Genomic DNA, 27,293 nt, shown 5'->3' with positions numbered 1-27,293 from the left:
ATCTTTGTTTGTCTTTGAAATGAAAAGTTTCGTTTCATTGACCGTATTTAATGTTCAACTTGTTTTCAAATCAACTCTTTCCTTTATATAACAGGTCATCATCATCATCTGAGCGTTGAATAATGTGATAATGTTCTATTATTGAGGTCTAAGTGAAACCGAACCAGACCCAACTAACAGAAACACAACCTCTGCATAAATCTAAGCGTCTCTTCTTCTTCTGTTTATGTTTTTCCCACCCGTATTCCTACACATCTCACACAGTGCACTGTGATTGGCCAGGAGTGTTTGGCACGTTGCAATGCGATTCGCTTATTCGTAGAAGTCTGAGCTGTTAGCCAATCCGAGTGGTGAAGGCGGGATGTCTCGAATGCGAGTAGGAAAAAAAAAACCCACGACGCGACACTTTTTTTTTCTTCTTCTTCTATCCCATGCCTGCGCTTCCCATGGCGCCCGCTGCTGCGCTGCTAAGCGGGGGACGTTTTAACTATTATTAAACTTAGGGCTGTCCGTTGTACGCGTTTATTATCTTTTTGTTATTCGTGAATTCATTTCATTTGCACCCCGAAGCGGCCATGACCGTGGAGCAGAATGTCCTCCAGCAGCACTCTCAGAAGGTAACGCGCTCGTGCGCCGAATGTTTTGCTATGCGCCAGTCTGGCAAAGTTAGCATTAGCTTAGCTAGCTAGCTAACAAACTAGCTAGCTTCTCTTAATCTCAACTTGGCGTTTATTTGTGTACGGCTTGCTGTTGTATGTATTTATTTGTTTGTTTGTTTGTTTGTTTGTTTGTTTGTGCTATGAACTCAGTGTGTGGATTGTGTTGCGTTACGTCTGTACTAGCGTAAAATTCCAGCTAGCTAAGGAGCTAATGTTGACATGGGCTGCGAGACACGCCTAGAAACGAGTTGCTAGCCACGTAACGCCAGTGCTTCAACCGTTTAGCATAGCATGCTACTGTAATGTTTACTCAGCTAGAGATTTAAAACACACTGTGCGACATCAACATTTATAACGCGTTTACAACAGACTCATTTCACTTTGGGCCATTGATGCACATGCATGTTATTGTTGAGTGTAATTCAGTTGTGTGTGTGTGTGTGTGTGTGTGTGTGTGTGTACGGGTGTGTACAGTGTTGTTGTTGGTGTCATAGACACCATTTATGGTAGTATGTGTACAGAAAAGTTTTTCTTATTTAAATTTAGTCACTTTTATGGGGAAATGAGTGAGTCGTGAAAACATTTTTTGAACACATCATGTACTAATTCAATTAAATACGCCATAGAAGGTTTATATATACCCCGCCCCACCTGCCTAATATCGTGGAGGTCTTCCCTTGTGCCGCCCAAAACAGCTCTAAACAGCAATTTAGAGGCCAACTTGAGCTCTTTGTCATGTTCCTCAAAGCCATCCTAAACAATGTGTATAGTGTCTCAGGACGCATTATCCAATACCGTCGCCATGAAGGGGTGTACTTGGTTTGCAGCAATGTTTAGGTAGGTAGTACATGTCAAAGTAACATAAACGTGAATGCCAGGACCCGAGGTTTCCCAGCAGAACGTTCCCCGGAGCATCACACCGCCTCCACCGGCTTTCCTTCTTCCCATAGTGCATCCTGGTACCATATTTTCCCCAGGTAAGCGACGGAGTGACCCGGCCGTCCACACGATGTAAAAGAAACCGTGATCCATCAGACCAGGCCACCTTCTTCTATTGCTTCATGGTAGGGTAGAGTTGAAGGAAAGTTCAGGCACTGAACTTGCAGAGCTTGAGCACATGATCTGTGAGACATCTCCATACCAGTTTTTTTATTTCCGTCAAAGTCGGATAACGCTAATGACACAGATGTGGTTTTGGCCTCGTCACTTTTACCACTCATCGCCTCGCGCACTTCCTTCTTTATGCCTTGTGGAAGGCTTGTGCCAGAATTAAAAGTTGGGTCAGTGATTATTTCTTATGTTGTCACTGCAGTAAAGTTAAATTTCTTTAATTTTTTTTTTTATTTTTTATGTCACGACGTTGCTGTACGTAGTATTACAGTTGCAATAATTGTAGTTATAGATATGGGATGTGCTTTTTTTTTAAAAACATTTTAAGGAGTGCTGTCTCCGGAAAGAACACACGCGATGCCGCGTTTAAATTTCTACAAAAATGACGAGGACCTTTAGAAGACAGCCGACCTTACGCCGGTTCAAATTTGACTCGTTACTTCTCCCAAATGACACACAGGGAGCGTGATGAGATATATCTGGTACATCCTTAGCTGTGAATAAAGGTAGAGGTTTGTGTGTTTCTTTCTACAGCACCAGCAGACGTTACTGAATCAGCTGAAGGAAGTTACTGGTACTACAGATGTTCAGCTGTTACAGCAGGCCCTACAGGTAAAGAGGTTCTCCTAGCGCGGTCAGTACTTACATTACATGCCATTATAGGAAAATAATCAACGACCGGGTGTTTCCGAGGCCTGACATGACGTGGAGTTACCGTTACCAAGTTGATTCCTTTCCAATAACAGTACATCTCGAAGTGTTTTATTCCACTTGTACCACAGCAGTTTGCCATCGATACAGTTTTGTTTATTATAGAACGATACGCCACTTTAAAAAAATAAATAAAATAAAAAATCTGCCTGTAGTTACGTTTAATGTTTTGTAACGTCCTCAGAACAAGTTGGTTCCCGTTTTAGCAGCTGGAAACAGTATTAACTTCATGTTCTCTTGAAGTGGATAAGATAAAAGCTGCAGCTTGTTAGAGAGAAACCTCAAAACACAAGGTCCTGTAGGAGAAAACCCAATTTACCCAAAATTCAGCTGCAGTGATGTATAACAGGCTTTCCCAGACTACCACACGAACGATAGCCGCCCTTAATTAAATCATCATTTGCAGACGAAATCGAAGCGTTTTGATGCGAGTGTGATGCTGAAAGTCGAAACCTTTTCACGTCAAGTGCAACGTCAAAGTCTCGTTTTGTTCCCAGGTCAGCAATGGTGACCTAGCCGAGGCGGTAGCCTTTCTTACAGAGAAGAACGCCAAAGTCCCTCAACAGGATGAAGCCACCTACTATCAAACCGCGCAGATCGGCAACGACAGATACATCAGCGTGGGCAGCCAGGCCGACACCAGTACGTATTTACGGACCGTTATATTACGGCCTGGTCGCGTGCGTGGACGGTGATGACTTGTGCGCTTTCTCGCTGTTCTACGCTGTATGTATTAACCGAAAGTATTTAACCGTGTCGCCTCCCTTAAATATGACTCACGAATACATGAATAAGAATATCCGAGCTCTTGGCGTGTATGAAGAGGCGGACCCGGTAATTATTCCCACATGCTGTAAGTGCCTCTTAAAACACGACGATGGTGGTAAATTCACCACTGTAGTAGAGAGCCGTACGTTTCATTTACATCGCCGTGGGAGTTGAGGGCGTATAAACGAAACGGCATGACGTTTGGCTCGCGTTTCAGATGTGATCGATCTGACCGGAGATGATAAAGATGACCTTCAGAGAGCCATCGCGCTCAGCCTGGAGGAGTCCAGCCGGGCCTTCAGAGAGACGGGCATCACGGACGAGGAGCAGGCAATCAGCAGGTGCTTCGCACGCCTCGACGACATCTCAGGCTGTCCTCCGAGCATTATTATTATTAGTAGTATTATTACTATTCCGGTTCTACTGTGTCATTGTTTAGAATTGATGTTAAGGACTCTAGTGTAACTGGGTGGTGTTTTGTCTCTCAGGGTGTTGGAGGCGAGTATAGCAGAGAACAAAGCCAGCCTGAAGCGCACACACACGGAGGTGTGGAGCGACTCACCCAACCCTCACGACAGGAAGCGGCTGGGTAACTGCCCCGTAGGCCTGAAGAATGTGGGCAACACCTGCTGGTTCAGCGCCGTCATACAAGTGAGCTCCGTTGTGCCCAGGTCTCAGTTCTCACAGCACGGCTTTCTGATTCTATTCAGTTTTATATTGAAATTAGGCTTGTTTTAGGGTGACATTATTGACGCAGCATGAGTAGAATATAATGGGTTGTGACTTCAAATCCCAGAACTGTCCCAGTCTCTCACACACACACATTTGGGTATGTAGGCACTACAAACCTTCAGTTGACCTTCAGTTGATCTTCTGCTGACCCTGCGCTCTAGAGTATACTGTCGCCTTCATGGATGCTAAATGTGGAATTTATACATGTTAAAAAGTTATTTTCTACACAAATAATTCATAGAAATTGTTAATAAGGTGTTAGACATGGGGTATTAGGATCTGTAAAATGAGTTTGTTTGTTTTTTTTGTTTTTTTGCACAACAGTTGTGTATAACTTTCTAAACTCATTTCTCATAGTAAACAGATATCAAATGTGTCTCTCAAAGGGAACAGGAACGTTATATCATGGAACGTTAACCTGTCCTGACTGCGCCAAATAAATCTCCGCTCGCTGTGCCGTGCTGTGTTGATCTTCGCTGGCCCGTGGTAAAACATGAGCCACGGAGCGATATGTGTTTGGATCACCGGATACACAGTCACATGCTGTTTGCTTGCCGCGTGTAATCGGACTCCCGAAGAAGCCGAAGCGCGTTTGAAGGCTACGGGGAGTGCTGTTGACATTCTCAGAGCTGTGCAGGCTTGTATATTAATAATGCAGTCAGGCCTCTTGCGCAAGAGTCGAAACAAGACACGCTTTTAATCACTTGACTCACTAAACCTGCCACAACAAGCTAACGTATCCCATCTCCGTCGAATCATTAACATGAGACTGGAAAACAGGGCGTTTATTTCAGTCATGCATTGGGCTTCTTTTAAATGAAGCTTGCCCTCTCACCTCAAGGGTTTGGGGGGGGTGCAAATCCTGCATAGGATAAGCGGTATGGATGGATTTACAGAAGCGCCCCTTAAGTTACAGCACACCGCACACATCTCCTTTCAAGTCGTCGAAATGAAACCGCTGCGTTTCAGACTAAATTTGCACAAACTACGGAGCGAAACGTGGGACACAAACTAAGTGGACTTTTTTGTGAACACGACATTTCTTTGCGAATGAATTCTTTATGCTTGATCATTTATAGAAGGGGAAAAAAAAAACTTGTAGAAAAATTTCGGTTTAGATTTTTATTAATCTGGACATTTTCTGTGTATTTAATTTTTTCAGTCATTGTTTAACCTGCTGGAGTTCCAGAGACTGGTGTTGAACTACTCTCCACCTACTCGAGTCCAGGATTTACCCCGAAACCAGAAGGTGGTGATCTCCTACTCCAACACATTCGCACAAAAACCCTGTATTACTGCCACACACACACACACACACACACACCAGCTTATGTCTCATCCCAGTGACCTTTGGTAAAGCCTCACAGTGCCCCAGTTTCATCCCAGTGCCCGGGTTAGTCATTGCATTGCACAGGGAGTGAACTGAAGGAAGAATATTTTCAAGCTTTATTTGTTCTCTGGCTTTAACACTACGTCTAATCTGTGCTAAGCAGCTTCCACAGCCACAGGACCACCGAGCCTTGTAGGATTCAGTCCCGCACTCGATTTCTCGCTTGCTCTTCGGGGCTGGTGGGAAAGCACAGGCAGGGTTTAGGCTGTAATCTGTTAGCATGACAAATAGCACTCAGAGTGGGAGGGAGAGGGAGGAGACGGGTCACTGGATGGAAGAATCGGCCAATTTGTTCTGAAGCTCCTCTCCTCTTGGAGAACGTCTCAAAATGTAAACTTCTCTCTCTCACACCTCTGCTTCAGCGTTCAGGATATTAATTGTCGATATTTCATCACTATTTCGTATATTTTTATTGGAACACAAGTTAGTAAGTTCCGCGTTTGGCCGAATAATGACGGTAATAAACACTCGATACGACCTAAGCCATCACTTCTCTCCAAATTGCAGACTTTCTCAAATTTTTGGACTCTGTTCAGTCGTACTCGTTTCATGTCAGAGCACGTATGACAACGGTGAGAACCGCGTCGCTGAATAACAGTACTAAAGATTAATTACACCATAAAATACAGGGTGTAGCAGAAATTCATCGTTTTGAGTTTCTCTGGGATGAGCAGACACGACGTGATTGTGGCATATATATGTATATTATATACAATATATACAAACACACACTTGTTTATACAGTATACGTATATCGTATGTAATAAAAGAAAATCCACCACGTATATTGAACTCGTTCTTCCTCCGTGTGTCCAGGAGCACAGGAACCTGCCCTTCATGCAGGAGCTGAGGAATCTCTTCTCCTTGATGGTGGGATCCAGGAGGAAATACGTCGACCCGTCCAAGGCCGTCGAGATCCTCAAGGATGCCTTTAAGTCCAGCGAGTCGCAGCAGGTATGCCTCATGGCTTCTGATAAGTTTTTGACTTGCCTTGACGGTGTCTGATGCTGATATCAGACCACAGACCTTCTGATAGATATTCTGTGGCCTGAAACACTGTGTATTGGATCTGGCTGTTGTGAGTTAATGTGTATATTAACACACATAAGTGATTTAGTGGTGATCAGTGGGCATTGATTGCTGCTGTTGTGTTGGTGTTTACGTGAGCTGTGTGTAAAAAGCCCTGCAGCGCTTTTATGACTGTGTGTGTGTGTGTGTATATTAACAGCAGGATGTAAGTGAGTTCACTCACAAACTGCTGGACTGGCTGGAGGACGCGTTCCAGATGAAGGCAGAGGAAGACAGGTGAGCTCTAGCACCTGCTAACACCTTCACTTTTTATGACGAACGACCGACTTTCCTGCTCTTTTTCTTGCATACCTTGTGCCCTCATCAATCAAAATGACCTATGACCTTTTACCTATTATGCATGCTAGCCATTAACCGAGCACTACGATGATAAATGAGCTGCATTTAACTACGTGACTCCGATCAGTTCCATTGGATAAGCACTGAACCCGACTCATGAAATGACGACGTGGTTAACGCTCGACCGAGTGCCTCACCGCGGTTCCTTTGTTCTCTTTACAGAGAGGACGAGAAGCCGAAGAACCCGATGGTAGAGCTGTTTTATGGGCGCTTCCTGGCTGTAGGTGTTCTCGAAGGTGAGGGATTTGTGTCACGAGTTTGTGTTCTCTGTGTGTTCATGAGATCCTTTCACCCTTGATGTCGGATCGAGCGTTAGATGGATATTTGTCCGATCTGACGGATGGATTCGAATCGAGATTGTAGCAAAGGCTTCAGCTCAGCTACAAAAAAAACCCTAAAACGGCCCACCCAGGATTTCACGACTTTGCGATCGCAGATTTTTTTCAAAATGGCCGCAGATTTTCCACAGGTCTGGGCTAAGACATGTTTGGGTCAAACATGAGCACAGCTGAAAGGTCTCATTTCCCCGACAAACGTCGCCGCGAAAGGCCGTGCGATTTCACCAATTCAAGTAGTTTTCGGCAACACTCACAAAAAAATCTCGTACAGACTGAGAAACATGGTTGGGGGGAACTACTACACGTGTAAGGGTCTTTTATATAACGTTAGTTTTGGGAGTCTTCGGCATGACTTATTGTCAGGGAAATATGAAATGTTGGTCAATCCATGGTATGAGGTGTCTTTAAGACCTGCGTGCACGTTGTTTTTCCTTCAGGAAAGAAGTTTGAGAACACGGAGATGTTCGGACAGTACCCGCTACAGGTAAACGGCTTCAAAGACCTGCACGAGTGCTTGGAGGCCGCCATGGTGGAGGGCGAGATCGAGTCTCTGCATTCTGCTGAAAACTCTGCCAAATCTGGACAGGAGGTGAGCGTCCTGTTTAAATGTGCTGGTCTGTACACTGCACGTGCACAGCAGGGATTTCCCCGGAAGCCATTTTGACCACAGTAGGCTCTAAAGGTCTTTGTGCAGGGTAGCGTGTACTCGCCAAATTAAATCCTCACCATAAAAGTGTTGATTGTTTTGTGTGTGTGTGTGTTTTTCTTCTTCCCTCTCAGCACTGGTTTACTGAACTTCCCCCAGTTTTGACCTTCGAGCTGTCACGGTTCGAGTTTAACCAGGCTTTGGGCCGACCTGAGAAGATCCACAACAAGCTGGAGTTCCCCCGAATGCTCTACATGGACAGGTGAACAATCTTCTCATCCCCTGGTATTTTTTTTTTTCTCATGTGCATTAGGACGTAGTGCACTTAAATTTGTTTAACTGGGGCGTCCCTCCTCTGCTCAGGTACATGGACAGGAATCGTGAAATCACACGGATCAAGCGGGAGGAGATCAGGAGACTGAAGGAGCACCTGACCGTCCTTCAGCAGCGGCTCGAGAGGTGAGCTGCTTTAGGGAGTGAAATGTAGGACAGGACTCTGCAGGGTTGAGGAAACCCACTGAGTTTAACTCTGTAGTAAGTCTAGTTCTCGTTGAGGGTTAATTCAACACGGAGGACTGCGCTGTGTGTGTGTGTCTCTTAGACGTCTCGTGTTCTCGGTAGCGTAATTGAAAGCTGTGGCATTGTAAATATTTGTAAAGCAATATTGCAGGAGTGTGTGGTGGAGACGAGCTGTCGCTGCGGCAGACCTCGCAACAGCGTAGTTTGTTTAGCTTATATTTATAGATCTCGGAATTTGGATTACACACTCTCTCTCTCTCTCTCTCTCTCTCTCGCTCTGTCTTCCTCTGTCAATCTCACTATCTCACACTTTTTCTATTTCTATCACTCTCTAACTTTATCTATCTATCTATCTATCTCTGTCTCTTGCTCTCTGTTACACTTTATTTTTCTTTCTCTCTATCTCTGTCTCTCCTTATATCTCTTTCTATCTCTCTGACTCTCTCTCACTCTTCCCTTCTGTCCATCTGTTTTCTCTCGATCTCTCTTTATCTTTATTTCTCTCTCTCTCTCTGTTGCTCTCTCTCCCTCCTCCTTCTCCCCCAATCTCTGTCTCTCTTGAGCAGCATAGTTTGTTTAGGTTATATTTATAGAGTTGACTATCTCTCACTCTTGCACTCACACACGCCCCCATCTCTCCTCCCCCATTTCTCTCTGCTTTGCTGTTGCTCTATTTCCTTCTCTCTCTCTCTCTCTCTCTCTCTCTCTGTTCTGCTCTCTCTCTCTCTCTCTCTCTCTCTCTCTCTCTCTCTCTCTTTCTCTTTCTCTCTCTCTGCTTTGCTGTCGCTCCCTGCCTCCCCCCCCCTCTCCCTTGTGTGTGTATGAGATCAGTATTCACCAGAACATTCTGTCTCACTGTTTCAGGTATCTCAGTTATGGCTCGGGTCCTAAGAGGTTTCCTCTTGCAGATGTTCTTCAGTACGCCATGGAGTTCGCCTCCAGCAAGCCTGTGTGCTCTTCTCCCATCGAGGACTTCGACACGTCGGCGCCACCTGGTGGCACAACAGCACTGGTGCCTCCTGCGCCAAGGTAAAGCTCGAACCTCAGTCTGCGTTACTCCGATTTTTGTTTTGCTCGATGAATGAAACTATCATCGCCATGTTCAACTTCGCTAAAGGGTCAAGCCACCTCACCTTTATTTATATAGCACACGTGATGACGACAAGCAAAGTAAAGCAAACACTTTCAAACAGCAATCAATCAATCAATTAATATAAATAAACCTAAATATAAATGAATATAAACAGAAGAACTGATATTACAGAAAAAGACTCAATTGCCTAGGAGAATAAATACTTCTTCTTTTATATATATATATATATATATATATATATATATATATATATATATATATATATATATATATACACACACACACGCACATCTGCTGAAACTGGTTGTATAACTGATTACTTGTGCTACTTGTGTTATAATTTTAGTATTCGCATAACCTTTGAAAAACGTTAACAAGATGTTTATATTCAAACGACTGGTTTGTTAATGCGAACAATACAACGAAAGGATGTATATTATTATTTTATCGAGTATGTGCCGTGTGTTGTGACACACTTCAATCAGTGTAATGATATACACTTTAATTCAACACAGTGTGGCAGAGCAGGGCCCTTCAGCCCCTCCAGACAGCTCCGGGGCTTCTCCTCAGCCGCAGCCTCAGCCTCAGCCTCAGCAGCAGCGCGTGTCCATCCACAAGCCCTTCACCCAGTCACGTGTGCCCTCAGACCTTCCCATGCACCCCGCACCCCGCCACATCACAGAGGAGGAGCTGCACGTGCTCGAGGGCTGCCTGCACCGCTGGAGGAGCGAGGTGGAGAACGACACGAGAGGTGCAGCGATTACCTCCAGCACACACACACACACACACACACACACACACACACACACACACACACACACCCACCCCTACACATATACATGCCATGTCTGTTTTCACACGCTTGCCATGTACTTGTCATGCCAGATCTGCAAGGGAGTATATCAAGAATCCACAGAACCATCGAGCTCATGTACTCAGACAAGACGATGATGCAGGTGAGATTTAAAAGAAAAATAAATAAAGTATTAGATTACAATAATTAAATTGCTTTGCCCTTTTTTGCCTTCTTGTACCACATGGTCGTATCTGATTGGTCATAAGGTCTTGAAGCCAGTCCTGATTTTCTGTGATGAAATTTTGAACATGTGCTTCAGGTGCCGTACCGCCTGCACGCAGTCCTGGTGCACGAGGGCCAGGCCAACGCAGGCCACTACTGGGCGTACATCTACGACCCGCAGCACGGCTGCTGGATGAAATACAACGACATCTCGGTGACCAAGTCGTCGTGGGAGGAGCTGGTCAGGGACTCGTTCGGCGGCTACCGCAACGCCAGCGCGTACTGCCTCATGTACATCAACGACAAGAAACCCTTCCTGGTCCAGGGTAATTACACAGTAACCTACGCCGCTTCACATAATAATCTAATAATCCCCTTTTCTTATTATAAGTGCGCACTTGTACGAGAAGTGCTTTTTATAACGACGTCATTATTCATATAGCACTTCATTACACACCGAGTGTCTCGTTGCACTTACCTTCATTTATTTCGTGCTGCAGCTCACACGCGCCGGTCTCACTCGGAAACCTTTCTATAAATATCCGACTTTAGCGGATTTCCCCTCACACTGATGTAATGATGTGTTTTAGGACGCAGTTTGACTGGGGGGGGGGAAAACGTGAGACCCACAGAGGTCATGCATATGATTTTAAAATACGATAAAAAAAAAAAGTTCCAATTTGGATCTGAATCTGTAATACGTGATCTTTTTTTTTTTTTTTTTTTAATTTTTGTTAGCTATATTAGACTTGTGTTTCAGTGAAAAACGCAAGAGGGTCAGTGTTTTGGACAATAGATACAGTATGTGTCCTTTTATTGGCTAAATTAAAAAAAAAAAAAGATATATATTCTTTTAATTGACAGGAATACAGTACAAAATACAAAAAAACGTGTACAACATGAAAGACAGAAAATCATTATTTCAAACAAAATTTCATTAATAACGAGATGCTTTCTTAAATGAGTAATAATCTGTATCCTTGAGAATGTTTGCTTTTGTGCTTCTACATCTGGCAAGGAGGAGGTATAAGATGTTGACATTGGCTAAGTGTGTGAACAAAAGCCTGTGTGTGTGTGTGTGTGTGTGCCTCAGAGGAGTTTGATAAGGAGACGGGCCAGGTGCTGAGCGGTCTAGATAAGCTGCCTCTGGACCTGAAGTTGTACGTGAAGGAAGACAACCAGCATTTCGAGCGAGAGCTGGAGGAGTGGGACGTCATGCAGGCCAGGAAAGCCCAGCAGGAGAAGCTGGCCATGGCCGCAGCCGCCGCCGCGGCTGCCGCGTCTCCTCGTCCCACGAGCACCGAGACGAGCCCTGCCGAGAACACGGGTCAGCCTTTGCCATACGTATGAACACACAAGTGTGGAGTCAGAGAGCGGAGTAGGAGGAAGTACGGCCGCCACGTAGGAACGTGTAACTGTTTGGTCAACATACGAGATATTTTTCTCTCTCACCTGGAGATGTTAGTGTTACGAAAGCTAGGCAAATACTCAGTAAGAATGACACGTCGTACGTTTGATCCTTTCGTAGTTTATAGTAACGCTGTGAACGATTTATACGAACCGTTCTATACAATTCCTATATGGAAATTATGACGTATTAGAATAAAACACGTTTCTATTTTTGAGCTGCACTCACTCCTAGAAGAAACCGCCGTTCTAGAAAAAAAGTTCAGCACCTTCTAATCATTAAGAATTGAATCTTTAACAACGTCAAACGAATCATACCTGCGAGGAGAATCGCAGTCGCGATGAAACCACTCCCAGAAAGAACGCTCGTTGTGCGTGTTACACGAGTTACGCATAGAAGAGAGTTCCGACGAGCCAAGAGTGAAATAAATTCGGCGTGCTAGATTTTCAGGTTCAAACTGTAATGCGTTTCAATAGCGATATGAAAACGGGTGGATGGAAATCCCTCCAGAGAGACTTCACGTATTGCTGTGAGAGTTGGAGTGTCCTAATGAGTGGCTGACTCGTTCTGTGTGTGTGTGTGTGTGTGGACTCTCAGCTTGCCAGCAGGATCCCGATTACATGGAGCAGCCGTCGCCCACGGATGACTCCAAACACCTGCAGGAGGACACGGAGAGAGCCATCAACAAAGCTGCAGCTGAACAGGATGAGAAGAATCCCGAGGATCTGCTTTACGCTGTAAGAACACACACTCACATGCTGAGGAGCCAGACCAGTGGTGTCTGGGTCAGTTCCTCTGGGGCCATTTAGCGTGTTTTCTCTCTTTTTCTAATGAACTCCGAGGACCTGCTGGGACACGCCGTCGGATTAGTTTGATGGGGAAGTAAGCCTGTACGTTTGGGTTTTAAAGGCTGTCTTGTTTCTCTAATCACTGCAGGTGATGTATTTTGCAGACGTTAACTTGGGATAGACGTAGCACCCCATTGCTTAAATTTAATCGGACACCACATTCACTTGAGGGTTTTTGTTTGTTTACTTGCTTTACTTCCTTATCCTCCTTATTTATTCGCCCCTTAACTCCCAAGTTCTGGATATGACATTATGTTGAATCGAAAACCCACTTCACGGCATTAAATGAGTTCAACGCAGTGTTTACTTCAGATCGATCACATTAATTAGTTCAGTCTCTAACACTGACCATACAGTTTGAGAAAGTATATCCATCATAAAACAAACTCATGGCCATTTGTTTATTTTCCCTCTCTTTAATTGTGAGTGAACATTCCGTCCCTTTGGGGGAAAAAAAAAATGCAATCTGAAGGTTGTACAAAGTGACGATAGCAGGCACGACAACTGCAGTACAACATCGTCCACCATCTTGTTTGTTTTGAGTCACATGGGTCACGTGACTGGGGGGAAAAAAAACCAACTCTGAACAGCTGAAACGAGTCGTTAGTGATTCCAGACTTACTCCCTGTACTAACCTACATAATTTCGTAACAAAAAGCCCCGCCTCTGCTCTTCATCATCTGATCGCGAACATACGGAGCTGAAACTCGTTAGGTTAGTGGGCGTTTCCTTTTCGTCACACGGTGACCGCGGTAGACCAGTCGCTACAGACTGGGACATCTGACCAATCGGAGCAGAGTATGCTCTCTGAAAGGAGGAGTTTAGAAGGAATCATTTAGAACGGATCATTTAACGAGTCGTTTTTGACGCTGGGGAAAAAAAGTTGAAATGATGAGCACGTTAGCGCGTTTTTCGTTTGTTTTTAACCTTAGACGCTTGTAAATCTATTGTATGAGACGTTGAAAACAAAAATTAGGCAAAACAACATTTTTTAAAAATTCAAATCAGCTAGTGTTAACTGACCTGCTTTTAACTCCTCCAGTGTTTAGTTACTCTTAGCTTGAAAGTAGTTTGGTGACCTCGTGAGATTATGATGTCTACTCTGAGAAAACATTTCAACAAGGTTCCTCACCAAGCACTTGAAGCACTTGCTTTTAGATATTTTTTTTTTCCCCGCCTACTGTAAAGCCTGGATAATCTTCCTTTTTGTGGAGTTGTGCTTTAAACAGACTGAATTCAAAAGGCATTTGAGATGCAACGTTTCTTCATTAAATAACACAAACAGTACCTAATGCTCGCCCCTGACGCCGACTGCTCAAGTTCTAGGAGCAATCACTTGAGTAGTTCTTAAAAACAAATAACAGTGCTCGAACAACCGTCCTGGATTTTCGTTTCGATCCGTCATAATAAGTCACTTTGTTGTGTGCCACTGATATCGAGTCTTTGAGTTGGTCCTTGGGGAGTAGAATAAATATGAGCTGGATTTATAGTCAATTACTTGGGTGTTATTGGTGTTTCTTCATTTCTAATTGTTTCTGTAACATGTCAGCTAAATCAGGGAAGAACAATTATTTTTCTGCGGTTATAATTCTTTCTTTCTGTATGTGGGCTCACTTATCCTCGAGGCTGCAGCTCGATGCCTCCAGTTAATCTCTGCGAATGAACATCGTGACCCGGATCCTAATGGGTTTCTTTATTTATGTGTATATTTATTTATTCATGTCAGTCCTCATTTTCCATTTCTCCCAGCTGTTCTTCTTTCACTCTTTCACTGCCTGTTTCTGTCTCTCTGTTCTTCTCGAACCGTTTCCTCACTTCTGTCCCTGCAGGCAAAGTCCCACGCATCCCCCGCCCAAACCCCTCCCCCTGATCCTGCACAGGAAGGCTCTGCCTCCACCGCGGTCACTCCTCATCGGGTGGTGGAGGTGGCCATCCCTCACGTAGGAACCTTCGTCATTCAGTCCCGAGAAGGGGGGTACGATGACGAGGTAGCGCCCGTTCCTGCCGGTGTTTTGTTCGTGTGTGACGTGGGGTTTTCCAGAGCCGTTTAGCAGCTGCATCATTAACAGCCTGTTTGCATCTGCGGAGCTCTCGCGCTTCTCAATGTGCTAAGAATAGCAAAAGTGTGTGCTCGGACAAACTTTGCTTTCTTTTAGCTAATCTGACTAGGTTTCTGAAAGCTTGAAATTTTTTTCCCCCTTATTTTTATTTATTTATTTATTTATTTATTTAGCATGTAGTTATAACTCAGGAACGTTTGTATGTGAACGCAGGACTAAAACGTAGTTCGGAAATGTTAAACCCAGCTCTGTTGAATTCTTGATTCTGATTGGTCAGAAACTGTTGGTTAATTTTTTATAAGAGCAGCTCTAATAGTAATTCTGGCTGTCAGGCAAATCACAGGTTACTATTACTACTTGTTCTAATACTTTATAGTTTTTGTAGTAACTTCCAAAGAAACTTATATGACGGATGTTCCGTATATTCTAAGTATAATATTAAACACTCAACAACGACAAAAATCGGCGATATGGTGAAGTTTTCTGAGAAGATGTTTATGGAAGGAGTCTCCAATGTCAGTGTTTTGTATCAGCCAGAGGTAAAGCTGGAACTTTTGCGCCACTGATAAGTCTTACGATGGTGGACATTGTGCTTTGCGGTTTTCTCGGTAACATGACACGCGTTTCTTTTTACCTCTTACTTACTTAGAAAGTAGAGGCTGGTGAGGAAACAACCACTTATAGCCACTACATAACGTAAGCGATAACTTACCCATAACAGCACAATGTTTTATTCCTTAGAGATCATATAAGCAATGATCATGAAGTCCTGCAGAGATGAAGAGATTTTGGCCGTGTTTACCTTCTTAGACCGGTAGAGGTTTCGGCACTGAAGACACTTGTTCATTAGGTTTCTGCATGATCTTCCCTGTAGTCTTAGTGCAGGGAAGAAGTTTGCTGTGGTGTGCGTGTCTGTGCCTGTTTGTGTGGTGATGAGTTCACTGACTCTCTGTGATTAGCATCCCCGTGTGACCGCTGAAGCTATTATGGGTCTGTACGGTATTAACGTGGTTTCCTTCCTTGGGCAGACAATGATGACTCCAAACATGCAGGGTATTATAATGGCCATTGGCAAAGCCAGGAGTGTGTATGACAAGTCTGGTCCCGAAGCAGCCTTCTTCAAGGTACTTTTTGCCCCGGTGACTGTGCTAACCTTCTGTGTGGGTGTGTGTGTGAATGTGGAATTGTCCAGTAGATGTTATATTATATAGTTAGGGGTCCAAGCACTTAATGCTGCAATCTTTATTGTTTTTGTTGGGATTTTTCATCGTCCTACTTTTTTTTTTCTTCTTCTTCTCCTTTCACATAAAAGGATTCATGACATGAAACTTGGCAGGTAGGTAATACTCCTTCCCACTAGATGGGTCTGATTTGTCTAACAATGCAGCGTTTTGCATTCCTGGGCATATCTCCGGTACTGTGAGGCAGCAAGACAAAAGCTCATTAAGATCCATTTACTTAGATTTCAAGCTAATTTACATAATATGCAAATACGATTCAGAGCCATGCAAAAGGCTTGCGATCATGTATAATATGCCATATTCCTGTCATGCCCTCTAACTATCACTGATTGTTGATAGTATCGCCTGTGGTTTTGAGCGGTGAGAAGAAAGGGGCGTGGCTCGGTATGATTGACTCTCGACATGTACAAGTTACGCTGCTTACCTCTAGTTGGCTGTAGCTGCAATTGCTTTCGTTAATTTTTAGTCTTATTTAACTACCCGTTAACAAGTTCAGGAATTCTGCAGAACTGAAAATAAATGCAAGTTATTACGCGAGTGTGACTGAGCTCATTATAAAAATTTAAATAAGATTATAAACTGCATGTGCAGGATTCGTATAGGATCGTGCAGGATTCGTATTCGCAAAATAAACTAAAAGGAAACGCGTATTACGAGCGACAACACGATTTATTCTTGTTGATCTTATAGCTGCAGACACAAGATTTCCCCGACAGATATTTAGCTTTTTCAACTTGATGACCATTACGATAGTCGGAATCTCTCTGCGGTTCCCCATACTATAGTCAGTCGTCTCAAGTCTACCGTGTAAACGCCCTTCGTGTTGACCCCAAAGACGCCAAAGAGAAACGGAGGCTGTATCTCCTCAATGCGTCTTCCTCTTGACAACAAACAGTACAGCAAACATACCAATTCTGGCACATGCATCTAAATAGGGGAAGCCATAACGGTGTCGAGTTGAATTTAAATATTGTAGCCAACATCCTGCTAATCTGGCTCACTTGATCAGCTAGGTTTTCGCAAGCATTTGACAGCGTTAGCATCAGTCGAATATCAAGAAACGTGAATATAATTGACATCTTTCTACTCCGTAGTATTCTATGTAACTGTGCACAACTTTGCAACTATGGGCCAGCTACTTGCGAAGGAGTGCTTGGACCCTGACGATTGCTGCCTGCAGCTATATTTCTAGTTTAATGGTGAACTGTTGCTTGTTTGTATAAAAATAAAGAAGCATGATTATTTATTTTTTTTACAGAAATATTCCCGTTCGCAGTTGTATACTGTCAGTACATACGCAGTCACTATATGTTACATTTGGTTAATTTTTTGACATTTGTTTTAAAGCCATGGTTTTAATTGCCTTTTGGCTGCCTGCATTTTTTTCCCCCATTTTTAATTGTTCTCGAATGTGCGACATCTGCCTCGCCTTGACATGTCTTGTTGATTGGCACTGCCACCTTGACTGTGAGTCAGATGACTGACAGCCTTTAGACGCTAATCGTCTGTCTCGGTGGGCTGTGACGGTGCCTGTGCTGGAATAGCGGTTGACTGATAAATCATCAGCGGCGGTCAAACTCTCTGCCATCTGTTTATCAGTCTGTCAAGAAAGATGTCGAATGACTGATATCCATTCATACCCATAAGTACTAGAAATGTATAACGGTTTTATTAATGCGCACTTACAGAGTCTAAGACCAAATGATACTTTATACATGTTGTGTTGTAGGTAGCGTGTATCGCAGTGACATGGAATAAATACCATAACTGATTGGTGTCATTTTATTTTCAGGATTTTTTCACCTACTTGCACTCTTCTGCAAAAGAAAGAACTGTGTTGATCTTTACCGTTGAGTGATTTTTTCAGAATTTTCTTTTGCAGCTGGTCCAGTGGGATTATGTTTGGAGTAGAGGTCGACCGAGATGGGCGGTACCTGCCGATAACCAGTTAATCCAACCGATAGTTTTAAAATTGATACTGAATGAAAACTTAATACTTAAAGTCAAATAATGCTGAACTTTATTACAAAAATAAGCAGTACTGCCTATACCTTGGAAATGTACTGAACTTGTTTTAAACTGAAACAAATATATATGATCTATTAGTAAATATTAAAGTAAATACAATGTATGCATCCAAACTGAACCAAAAAGTAACACTCCAAATAAATAAATAAAAAGACTGAATGAATGAGAATGGAAAAAAAAACACTTTAAATACCACAACAAAATTTATCAATGATACGGTTTTTTTTTTTGCCTCTAGAGGCCACTCTCGTACTGTATAATGACGGTGGACCCGTCTCTAAAACTATCGGTGTGGATTTTTGCCAATAACGTTTATCGGTGCCGAATAAACTGCAAAATCAGCCAACAGTCTAGTTGGGAGTACTTGATTTCGGCTAACCACTTGACTTCTTTCCTGCTTGCTTTGCCTCTTTTCATCCCCTGAGAGATGCTATTAACATCTAGCTAACATTTTTAGCATTTTATATGCACTGTTTTAGTGCATTAGTACTGTTTTGTTTGGTCCTGAGTACTTCTACTTCATGTCCTTTTTAAAAAAGTGTTGAAGGGAACAGGTATTAGCAGGGCGATTAAACTTCACAATCTTCTGCGGTAATGTCTGATGTTTTTGTAAAAAGTCATCCTTTTGTGTATCAGCCTGTGCCATTAGTTTGATAGTAGAACGTTGTACAAAAGCACATTAAAACCTATTGTAACCTTGCACCACTTTAGCACTTACGATAAAGCAGCGTAGCTTTTGGAAGCAGCAAGCGAGCACATACACCAAACATCTGTAAATTAGTTTCGCTGTTGCTGTGAACACGCGCGCACACACACCTAAATGCTCCTCTGTGACATTTTTGACTTCTGAGTGGTGTAAAAACAAAAGAGTGGATTTCTTCTTTCCTGCTGTCTGTTCTGCTACTGTTGTTTTCATTGTTAGGCAAATGCCAGTGTCGGACACTGTGGGACGACACGCCCACACACTTACGATCAGGCCGAAAGCTGCAGTTTCTCTACCATTTAATTATAATTGTATTATACATTTGAAGCAAGTCTTGGTTAATGATGATTGACAGCTTTAATAGAGAGTTGTTTTCTGTCAGATGAACCTGGTTGTTTGTTTAAATTTCTTTTCCTGTTCCATTGATTTCCTTTTTCGTCTCGTTCGTCATTCAGGCGATTAAAGTCGAGTACACTCGTTTGGTGCGGTTAGCGCAGGAAGACACGCCGCCTCAGAACGACCATCGGCTGCAGCACATCATCGTTTACTTCATCCAGAACCAGGCGCCCAAGAAGATCCTGGAGAGAACCCTGCTCATGCAGTTCGCAGACAGAAACCTCGGCTTTGACGAGAGGTAAAAAGCTGCCTTTAATATAAATAGTGTATTTTCCAGACTATATCAATTAGTATATCAAAGTAAAACCAATTTTACCGTTAGCCTAATGTTAACGTCAGATTTATTTTGTAATAATAAGCAAAGAAACAGAAATGGATTTTCAACATGTCGATCGTACGGGGGTTGTTTTTGAGTCGACGGTCTGAGTTTTTACCTTTTTTTTTTTTTATTTTGAGTTTTATGGAGAGTTCGAAAGGGCAAAATGTTCCTTTATTAATGAAAACTAGAGCAGACACGAATCTTAAAATGTCACACGCGCAGTGTCTTCTCAAGTAGAGGTCGACCGATAGTGGATTTTATCGATATATAAGTCAGGCAGTACCTGCTGATTAACCCATTAATCAGCAGATAGTTTTTAAATTTGATACTGAATGAAAACATAACACTCAAAGTAAAATATTGCTGAACATTATTCCAAGATTAAACCGTACTGACTGTACCATGAAAATGTTCTGTACCTTTTTAAATGAAATTATATATATATATATATATATATATATATATATATATATATATATATATATATATATATATATATATATATATACACACACACACACACACTAAATATTAATAAATTTTAAACTAAATAAAAGATGTACATCTAAACTGAACCAAAACATAACAATCTAAATAGCAAATAAAAGTCCAAACTGAAATGAATCAAATGGAGAAAAAAAAACAACAAAACAAAACACTTCAAATAACACAACAAAATTTCAGTTTTTATTTCACCTCTAGAGGCCGCTCTTGTACCCTTCTCAGCCGCTCCCACAACGGACTAAACCTGTCGGTGTGGATATTTACAGATAACCGGTAGTTCCGGCAATTTCAGCGGTGCCGATTAATCAGCAAAACCTATCGATCGGTCGACCGCTGTTCTCGACGCTTGTTTTAGAAGCAAATCGCCATACAACCAATCGGAAGCTAAAAAGAATACGCATTTCAGCAGTAGAATCAGATGTTTAAGACGAATAAATGATCATTTGTATTATTTAGGAGTTTGTCATTGTATTTGTATGTTTTAGTGTGATATTGGAATAAAATCTCAGCCAGAACTTTCCGTAGACTCACCATCTCAGTCGTCGTGAAGTTTTCACTCTGTTTTCCGTATTCCTAAAGAAGAGCAAACGAATGATTAAAATGACTAAGGAAGCTAAATTACTAAATGTACTAGCTAAATGACTTCATCCAGGCAATCCCAGTCGCTGACGCTCGAGATGACTTGAGATGGTCTAGCAGTGAGGCAGCATATCTATTTTCTTGCTAGACCACTTGAAATGCTTTCCTGTGGGATGTGGCAGAAAAATCCGAGCCCGTTTGTTTTTATCTTGCTCACGAACCAAAATATGGCTCTGCCGCTTCTGTTCCTGAATGCCCGCTCCCTTCCCCCTGTGGGATTGTACCGTGCCAAGCGTGCCACACAAGCCATATTTATAAGCGAATTGATTTCCTCCTCCTTCATTTTGAGGAGCGTAATTAGATTTATGCGAGCGCGGCCCAAACGCACAGCTCCGGAGCGCAGTTTTCCATTTTGCTCACGGTAATAAAGAATGATTCATAGCCTCAGGCACGAGGCCTCGGGACACGGCTCGCCATCTAGCCGTCTCATTTCTGAGATTAGCTCGTGAGTCACTCTCACCCCACCGCAAGCTCTAACGGCGATATGTTTTCTCCCTTAGATGTAAGAGCATCATGAAGGTGGCGCGCACCAAGCTCGAGCTCATCAAGCCTGACGAAGTCAACATGGAGGAGTACGAGGTCAGCAGTTTTTCCCCTCCACTAGTCACAAAGTGTTATCATCATCATCATCATCCATGTACTGCATTCTTATTAATCATTAATTTAAACTTTCTTAGCTTAGTTTAACTGTCCGTGTATCTCTTTGACACAGTGTACTCATACTGAACATTCTGAACACACTTGGTTCTGTTTGATCTTCTCGTATACAGATGTGGAAGAGTAACGAATTATAATCACGCTATCCAGTGTCGAGACCGGTTCCGCTCCTCGTGATTTCCTTCGCGTGTCGTCTCGGGGATTTTTTTTTTCTTCTTCACCTCCGTCTCCTCTATCTCTACATCCAGATTTCTTCAAAGCTTGAAAGTCTATTGTTAAAAGCGTTATATAAATAAATTTAAAAAATGAAATCGAATCGGACTGGCTGCCGGAGCGTATATCGTATTTTTGCTCGGAATAGCTCGTTGTGTTCCAGTGTTTAGAAGATCTTTAAACCACAGTAAGCACACACACAAGTGCTACCAGCCAATCAGATTGCTGCCCACTAGATTCTGAAGCTCGTGGCCAGATAAGTGTACAATACGTTTCAGATGCTCCGTGAGGCGTGGGAGGAGCATCTGAGGCAGAGACTAGAGAGAGAACGACTCGAGAAAGCTGGTCTTATTGAGTTTTGTCAGTATCTTTGAAATAAGACTCATCTTATCTCTGAAAGAAGAAATTATATCGATTTACAGCTTCATTCACAAATAAAGTCCAACTCTTAATGAGTTTTGAGTTAACAGGTCGTCTGAAAATCACTGGAGTATTCCTTTAATGTCCTGTATTGTTACTCGTTGTGTTTGTGTGAACAGATGTGGCACCAGGACTACAGGAACTTCCGCGAGACCACGATCTTCCTAATGATTGGCCTTGAGATGTTTCAGAAGAAAAGGTAAACACGACTGAGAAAAAACGACCTTCCCAAGGATGCTGTGTTTCTGCATTTCTGTCTCCACCAGGGGGCAGCGTAACCTCTGTTATGTCCTCGCACTTCCCTTGTCAAGGGCCTAGTGAGAAATGTAAATCTGTTAATTAGTACGTTTCATTATAGTTTATTTGTAACAGTCGCAACGACAATTAAATGCAGCTGGATCAGGAACGCTTTAATAATTATAGCACATCATGTTCAGGACATGGTGTTCGGTAATACGCCAGGGTCCGTTTCCATATCAAATAACTGTGTAAGTGTTGATTATAGCAGTGCTGGGCTCTTCTTTTCTTCTGTTCCAGTTACGTGGAGGCGTTGATGTACTTGGTGTACTCGTATCAGTACAACAAAGAGCTGCTGTCCAAAGGGCCGTACCGAGGGCATGACGAAGAGCTCATAGGCCATTATCGCAGAGAGTGCCTGCTGGTGAGTGTGTGTGTGTGTGTGTGTGTGTGTGTGCGTAGGTGCGTCAGCTCCAGCACGGCCTTTTTGCCCCCGGGGTCATAACCGTATCGCCCCTCCCATATGTGTCTCACAGCTGTGTGGAGCAGCATTTTCCATCAGAAACACATAAAAAATGAAATGCGAGGATTCAGAGATTGAACTAATACAAGCATATGCTCGTAGGATCTTTTAAAAATCTGGAAGCAGATAAAATACTAAACTGCCGTATGTATGTAGTACATGCTTTAACAACGGTTTGCGCTGAGTGTAAAATACTTCAGTGTAGCTTTTTGTGAAACTTTGAAGTGGTTTAAGAAAAACTTTCAAATGTACTATGCCACCATTTAAAAAAAAAAAAAAAAAAAGTTGGAATTTATAAATCCATTAATCATCTGATATTTATTGGTGTAAAGATGACATTGATATTCTGCCATCACCGTTAATCAGTACTAACACACACACACATAGACCTAACCCACCCACTGGCCTAGTTTGTATATTACCTCAAATAATTGAAGTATGATGCAATTCAGCTTGATTCAAAACCAAAAAGTGTAATCCAGTCTGGCTGGGATATGAGATTTCCTTGAAAAGGTCCGTAAAAGTCGAATGTTTTATTTTGATATGAGAGAGGGAGAGAGAACTTTTTTTTTTTGTTTAAAAGAACAACCGAATTTAAACTTGTACTAAGCTTTAATAAAGCCTACACTACCGGTCAAAACTTTGTGGACGCTCGACTGAAAAGTTTCTCGTGATCTTAAAAAGCTTTTGAACTGAAGGTGTGTGATTAAACGTGTGAAATCGGTGTCGTAGACAACAAATATAATCGTGCCGACGTACTCGTTTCTTTCTTCCGTGAGAAAACAAACATTTTATTTACAAAAGAAATATTTGTTTAATCGGATGACTCGGAGGGAAATGTTCCGAAAAGCAGGCGATAAGAGTCCGGCGTCGGTGTGAACTCCTGTAATACTGTTTAAAAAGCATCTCAGGGAAATTCCTCAAGAAATCAGGTGAGAAAACGCCAAGAATACATTTCTGGAAATTCTAGGCGGAAAGCGTGTCTACTTTGAAGATGCTAATGATAATACTAAATTATTTTGATTTATTTTGGATTTTTTATTACAACATAGTTCCATTTGTGTTCCTCCAGAGTTTTGATGACTTTGTTATTATTCTACAATGTGGGGGGAAAAAAACTAAAGAATGAGTGTGTTTAAACTTTTGACCGGTAGTGTATATGGAGTCTCTGTGAAATGGAAACAGAAAGTCTCAGATGGTCCGTTTATGGGTTTTTTTAAGCCTCGGGGCCCGTACTATCAGATTAGAGCACTGACAGAAACTCGACCGAAACGCATCATACTGTTCCGATATGTTTTTTCCTCGTCATACCACTGACCCATGGGAAACCATGTAGACCATCCCTCTGGCCTTCTCCTCTCCCTCTCTGAGCTCATTAAAACTGTTTGACTCTAATGACTATAGTGCTTTTGTGTTTGGAAAGGGTGTGTATCTGAAGTGATCTTATAAGTCATAAGTTTGCTTGCCTTTACTGTCACACTTGAAAGCAGACAGGGTTGTGGGGGTTGTTGTGTTTGGATTCCCTGTCGGTTTTGTTAGCTTTATCGAATAATCATCAGCCACGCTCTGTGTGTGTGTGTGTGTGTGTGTGTGTGTGTGTGTGTGGCTTTCTCACAGTGTGTGCTCCTTCTAAGAACTTTGAGACCTGTGTGTGTGTGCGCGCACACCCAGTAACCCTAAACGGCTATTGTGCTCTAATGTAATCATCGGGCTGCAACTAGGAAGCAGACGCTGCTGCGAGTGTAAACACATTACCGTGCCGTTGTCCTCGTTTCACCTCCACCATTTTGGAGCCGTGCAGGGGCTCTGGCTCACGCTCAAGCCCTGGCCATTTCCCCCGCTGCTCTGCTTTAATTGGAAATACTGCTAACATTGACATAGCTAATGTACTGTGCTGCTTTTTTTTTTTTTCTTCTTTTCTTTTCTCCCCCCCCCCCTTTAATGCGACACACGCCTATTCCCTAATACCGCAGTTGGATCGCAGAGGCCTGCAAGGTCAACAGGGTTGCTTGTGCCGCAGGGCTCTCGAGAGCGGCCGCGAGCGCATCAGCAGGCACGTCAGCTTCTGCGTCAATAACGAGACGAACTCTCCAGAACATTTCTGGCCAGATGAGAATACTTTAGAGAGATGTGCACGAGATAAGAGCTTTACTCTGAACGGTACAGGGTACATAAAGTGCATTCGTGTGCATGTATGATTTCCGCAGAAGCTGAACGAGCAAGCGGCAGCCATGTTCGAGAGCGGCGAGGAGCCGGAAGTGAACGACGGCCTGAGCATCATGAACGAGCTGGTGGTGCCGTGCATCCCTCTTCTGCTGCTCGAAGAGATGGAGGAGAAGGACATGGTAGCCGTGGAGGACATGAGGAACCGCTGGTGCTCGTATCTGGGCCAGGAGATGGAGCGTAAGTGTTGTAAATAATTTCTAGAGCGCACATACGGAAGAGACATAAAGAAGCTAATATCTAACACACACAAAAATACTAAAAATAAATAAATAAAAGCAACTTCTCAGCGTGATCAGTCACAACTGGAGCTAAACACGTGGACTCGCGCGCCTCATGACTCCGATCCTCCGCATACCTACTCCTTAATTATATAAACTTTGATAAAACCAATAATATTTATTATATGTTATATAAAACTATGTAAAAATTAGAGATCGCTTCCGCGTTACCCTTTTACACCAAATGAAACCGATTTTAATCAGTCAAATTTGCCTCATTAGTTTTGCATTGAAAATAAAATGCTAATGTAGATAATAAGTAAAGAAACTACATTTAAATTCTCACACGTTCCACTTAAAACATGATTTCTACATAAACAGCAGAGTAAATCCTGGTTACAGTTAGATATACAAGTCACACTAGAGCTTTATTACGTTTCAAATTACTTCACATAAAATCAAATCCCAAACTTTTTTTAGTTTACTACATAATACCCGTTTTATATAAATTTTTAGGAAGCGAGCGTTACAGTAGGCTTATGTTGGGTGACATAAAGTAGCGCATTAGATATTAAACATATGTATGTAAATATTACAAAAGTTTTATTAGTATTCAAACAGGGAAATTAGTTCTGACAGCCCTAATGGAAATACGTTAAGCCTGTTTTTACAAACAGCAGGGGGAGTCTGCGTGGGAGGGAAAATAATATAGGCTATAGAAACCGAAAATTTAGATGCATAAAGAAAATATATATAAATAAATAACTGCAGTTTTGATTTAGATTACCTAGAGATTCCCGTCCCTAGTTTTAGTGCAAAAACATCCAGCTATGAATTATAGATTTTATTTTAAGGGGTTTAGAACAGACACACGTGGAGACCCATTTAGGTTTTTAAAAGGCTCACGTGAGGCTAATTAATTAGTAATAACGTTGACTAAATCTACTGTACAAGCCAATCGGTGTCCTGCCATGTGTGTAAAATTGTCAGTCATTCAGTTTTATTTGATAGTTTTATAGTTTATTGCTATGTTTTGCTGTCAGTCCATCAAATTAGATCACCGGTTTACTGCTTGACGTTTCTCGAAGCCGAAAAGACATTCATACTTTGTCAGCTGGAATCGGTAAACCAGTTTGCATCAAAGATGCGGATTTGTTTTTGGGGGTTTTTTTTCTTGATCCAAACACCAGTGCATCCCTGAACTCGTTAATGCCGTTAAAAAAAAAATAATTCAATGAAAAGCAGCCTTCTGTTGATAAATTATTCTGGCTCAGCCCACATCACCGCAGAATTTGGGCCACTTATCTGTTGTTTATTATTGTTCTGTATCTAAACACATTCCTGTCTTTGCAGCTAATCTTCAGGAGAAACTGACCGATTTCCTCCCCAAGTTGCTCGACTGCTCTACAGAGATCAGGAGCTTCTCCGAGCCGCCCAAGCTTCCTTTATACTCCACCCTGGAGCTGTGCGAGCGCTTCGGCCGTGCCATGGCCTCCCTCACACTCAGCCGAACGCCCGCCGACGGCAGATGAGCCCTTCATGGACCTCTCTTTAAACCAACCCCCTCCCCAAGCCTTCCTCCGAAGCAGGGCTGCTTCAGCTGTTACTTCTCTTTAGTTTTCATTTTTATCATCATTATCCGTATCACTATCACTAGTATTTGGAGGTTACGCTCATCTTTTAAAGCTAATATGGCACAGTGGGGAAGGACAATGAGCGTTAACAAAATTGGATTACAAACTTCACAGCTTAGAATTTGCAGCATGCTGCTCTGGCTTTATCAAGCGAGGTTGAATATGTATTTGGTTATTTTATTGTTGTTTTTATTTGCTTTTTCCTCCAACAGTCATTTTGGTTTTTTTCATGAGTCGGCCCTTTTTTAGAGTAAAAAGGAAAGACTTGCTGCTCAGCCACCCCTTTATTACAGCATCATCGCACTCGTTTTTGTTTTTCTAAAGGACGGGACTGAACGTGAAGACCAGGAGAGTCAGAGATGGCTTGAGTTGTATAGAGGTGTGTGTGTGTGTGTGTGTGTGTGTGTGTGTGTGGGTGGGTGGGTGGGTGTGTGTGTGTGGGTCTTTGACCTGAGGACTGCAACTCTCAAAGTTTTAAGCGCTGTGCTAGGCAGCTGCGGACACGCCCCCGCAGCTTGTTAATACGTTGAGAGAATAAAGTTTTATTTATGGCGCTTTTAGGCCGGATACTTGTTTTGTTCAATTAAAGCTTGTTATTTTGAATCGA

General features: G+C 42.6%; 1 protein-coding gene across 2 annotated transcripts; it reads left to right on the top strand.

Moving 5' to 3' along the window:
* Positions 1-389: 389 nt before the first annotated feature.
* usp25 (ubiquitin specific peptidase 25) lies at positions 390-27,293 on the top strand. 2 transcript variants are annotated; one of them, XM_053645208.1, is made up of 26 exons: positions 390-617; positions 2,304-2,381; positions 2,978-3,122; positions 3,466-3,589; positions 3,737-3,899; positions 5,143-5,229; positions 6,187-6,324; positions 6,599-6,675; positions 6,961-7,034; positions 7,574-7,725; positions 7,917-8,044; positions 8,146-8,241; positions 9,166-9,330; positions 9,910-10,145; positions 10,280-10,350; positions 10,510-10,738; positions 11,506-11,739; positions 12,418-12,557; positions 14,498-14,656; positions 15,757-15,852; positions 19,156-19,334; positions 21,059-21,137; positions 21,968-22,047; positions 22,386-22,509; positions 24,816-25,011; positions 26,406-27,293. In XM_053645208.1, exons 1-26 carry the CDS (start codon positions 576-578, stop codon positions 26,582-26,584), a joined length of 3,471 nt encoding a protein of 1,156 aa, XP_053501183.1. In that variant the 5' UTR covers positions 390-575; the 3' UTR covers positions 26,585-27,293. The 2 variants fall into 2 exon arrangements, with proteins under 2 accessions (XP_053501183.1, XP_053501184.1); XM_053645209.1 differs by lacking the exons at positions 14,498-14,656; positions 15,757-15,852 and having other exon boundaries at positions 394-617.

Source organism: Ictalurus furcatus, chromosome 16, assembly GCF_023375685.1.
Source record: "Ictalurus furcatus strain D&B chromosome 16, Billie_1.0, whole genome shotgun sequence".
NCBI classification, from domain to species: domain Eukaryota; kingdom Metazoa; phylum Chordata; class Actinopteri; order Siluriformes; family Ictaluridae; genus Ictalurus; species Ictalurus furcatus.
This window is presented reverse-complemented; position numbering and strand designations above follow the sequence as displayed.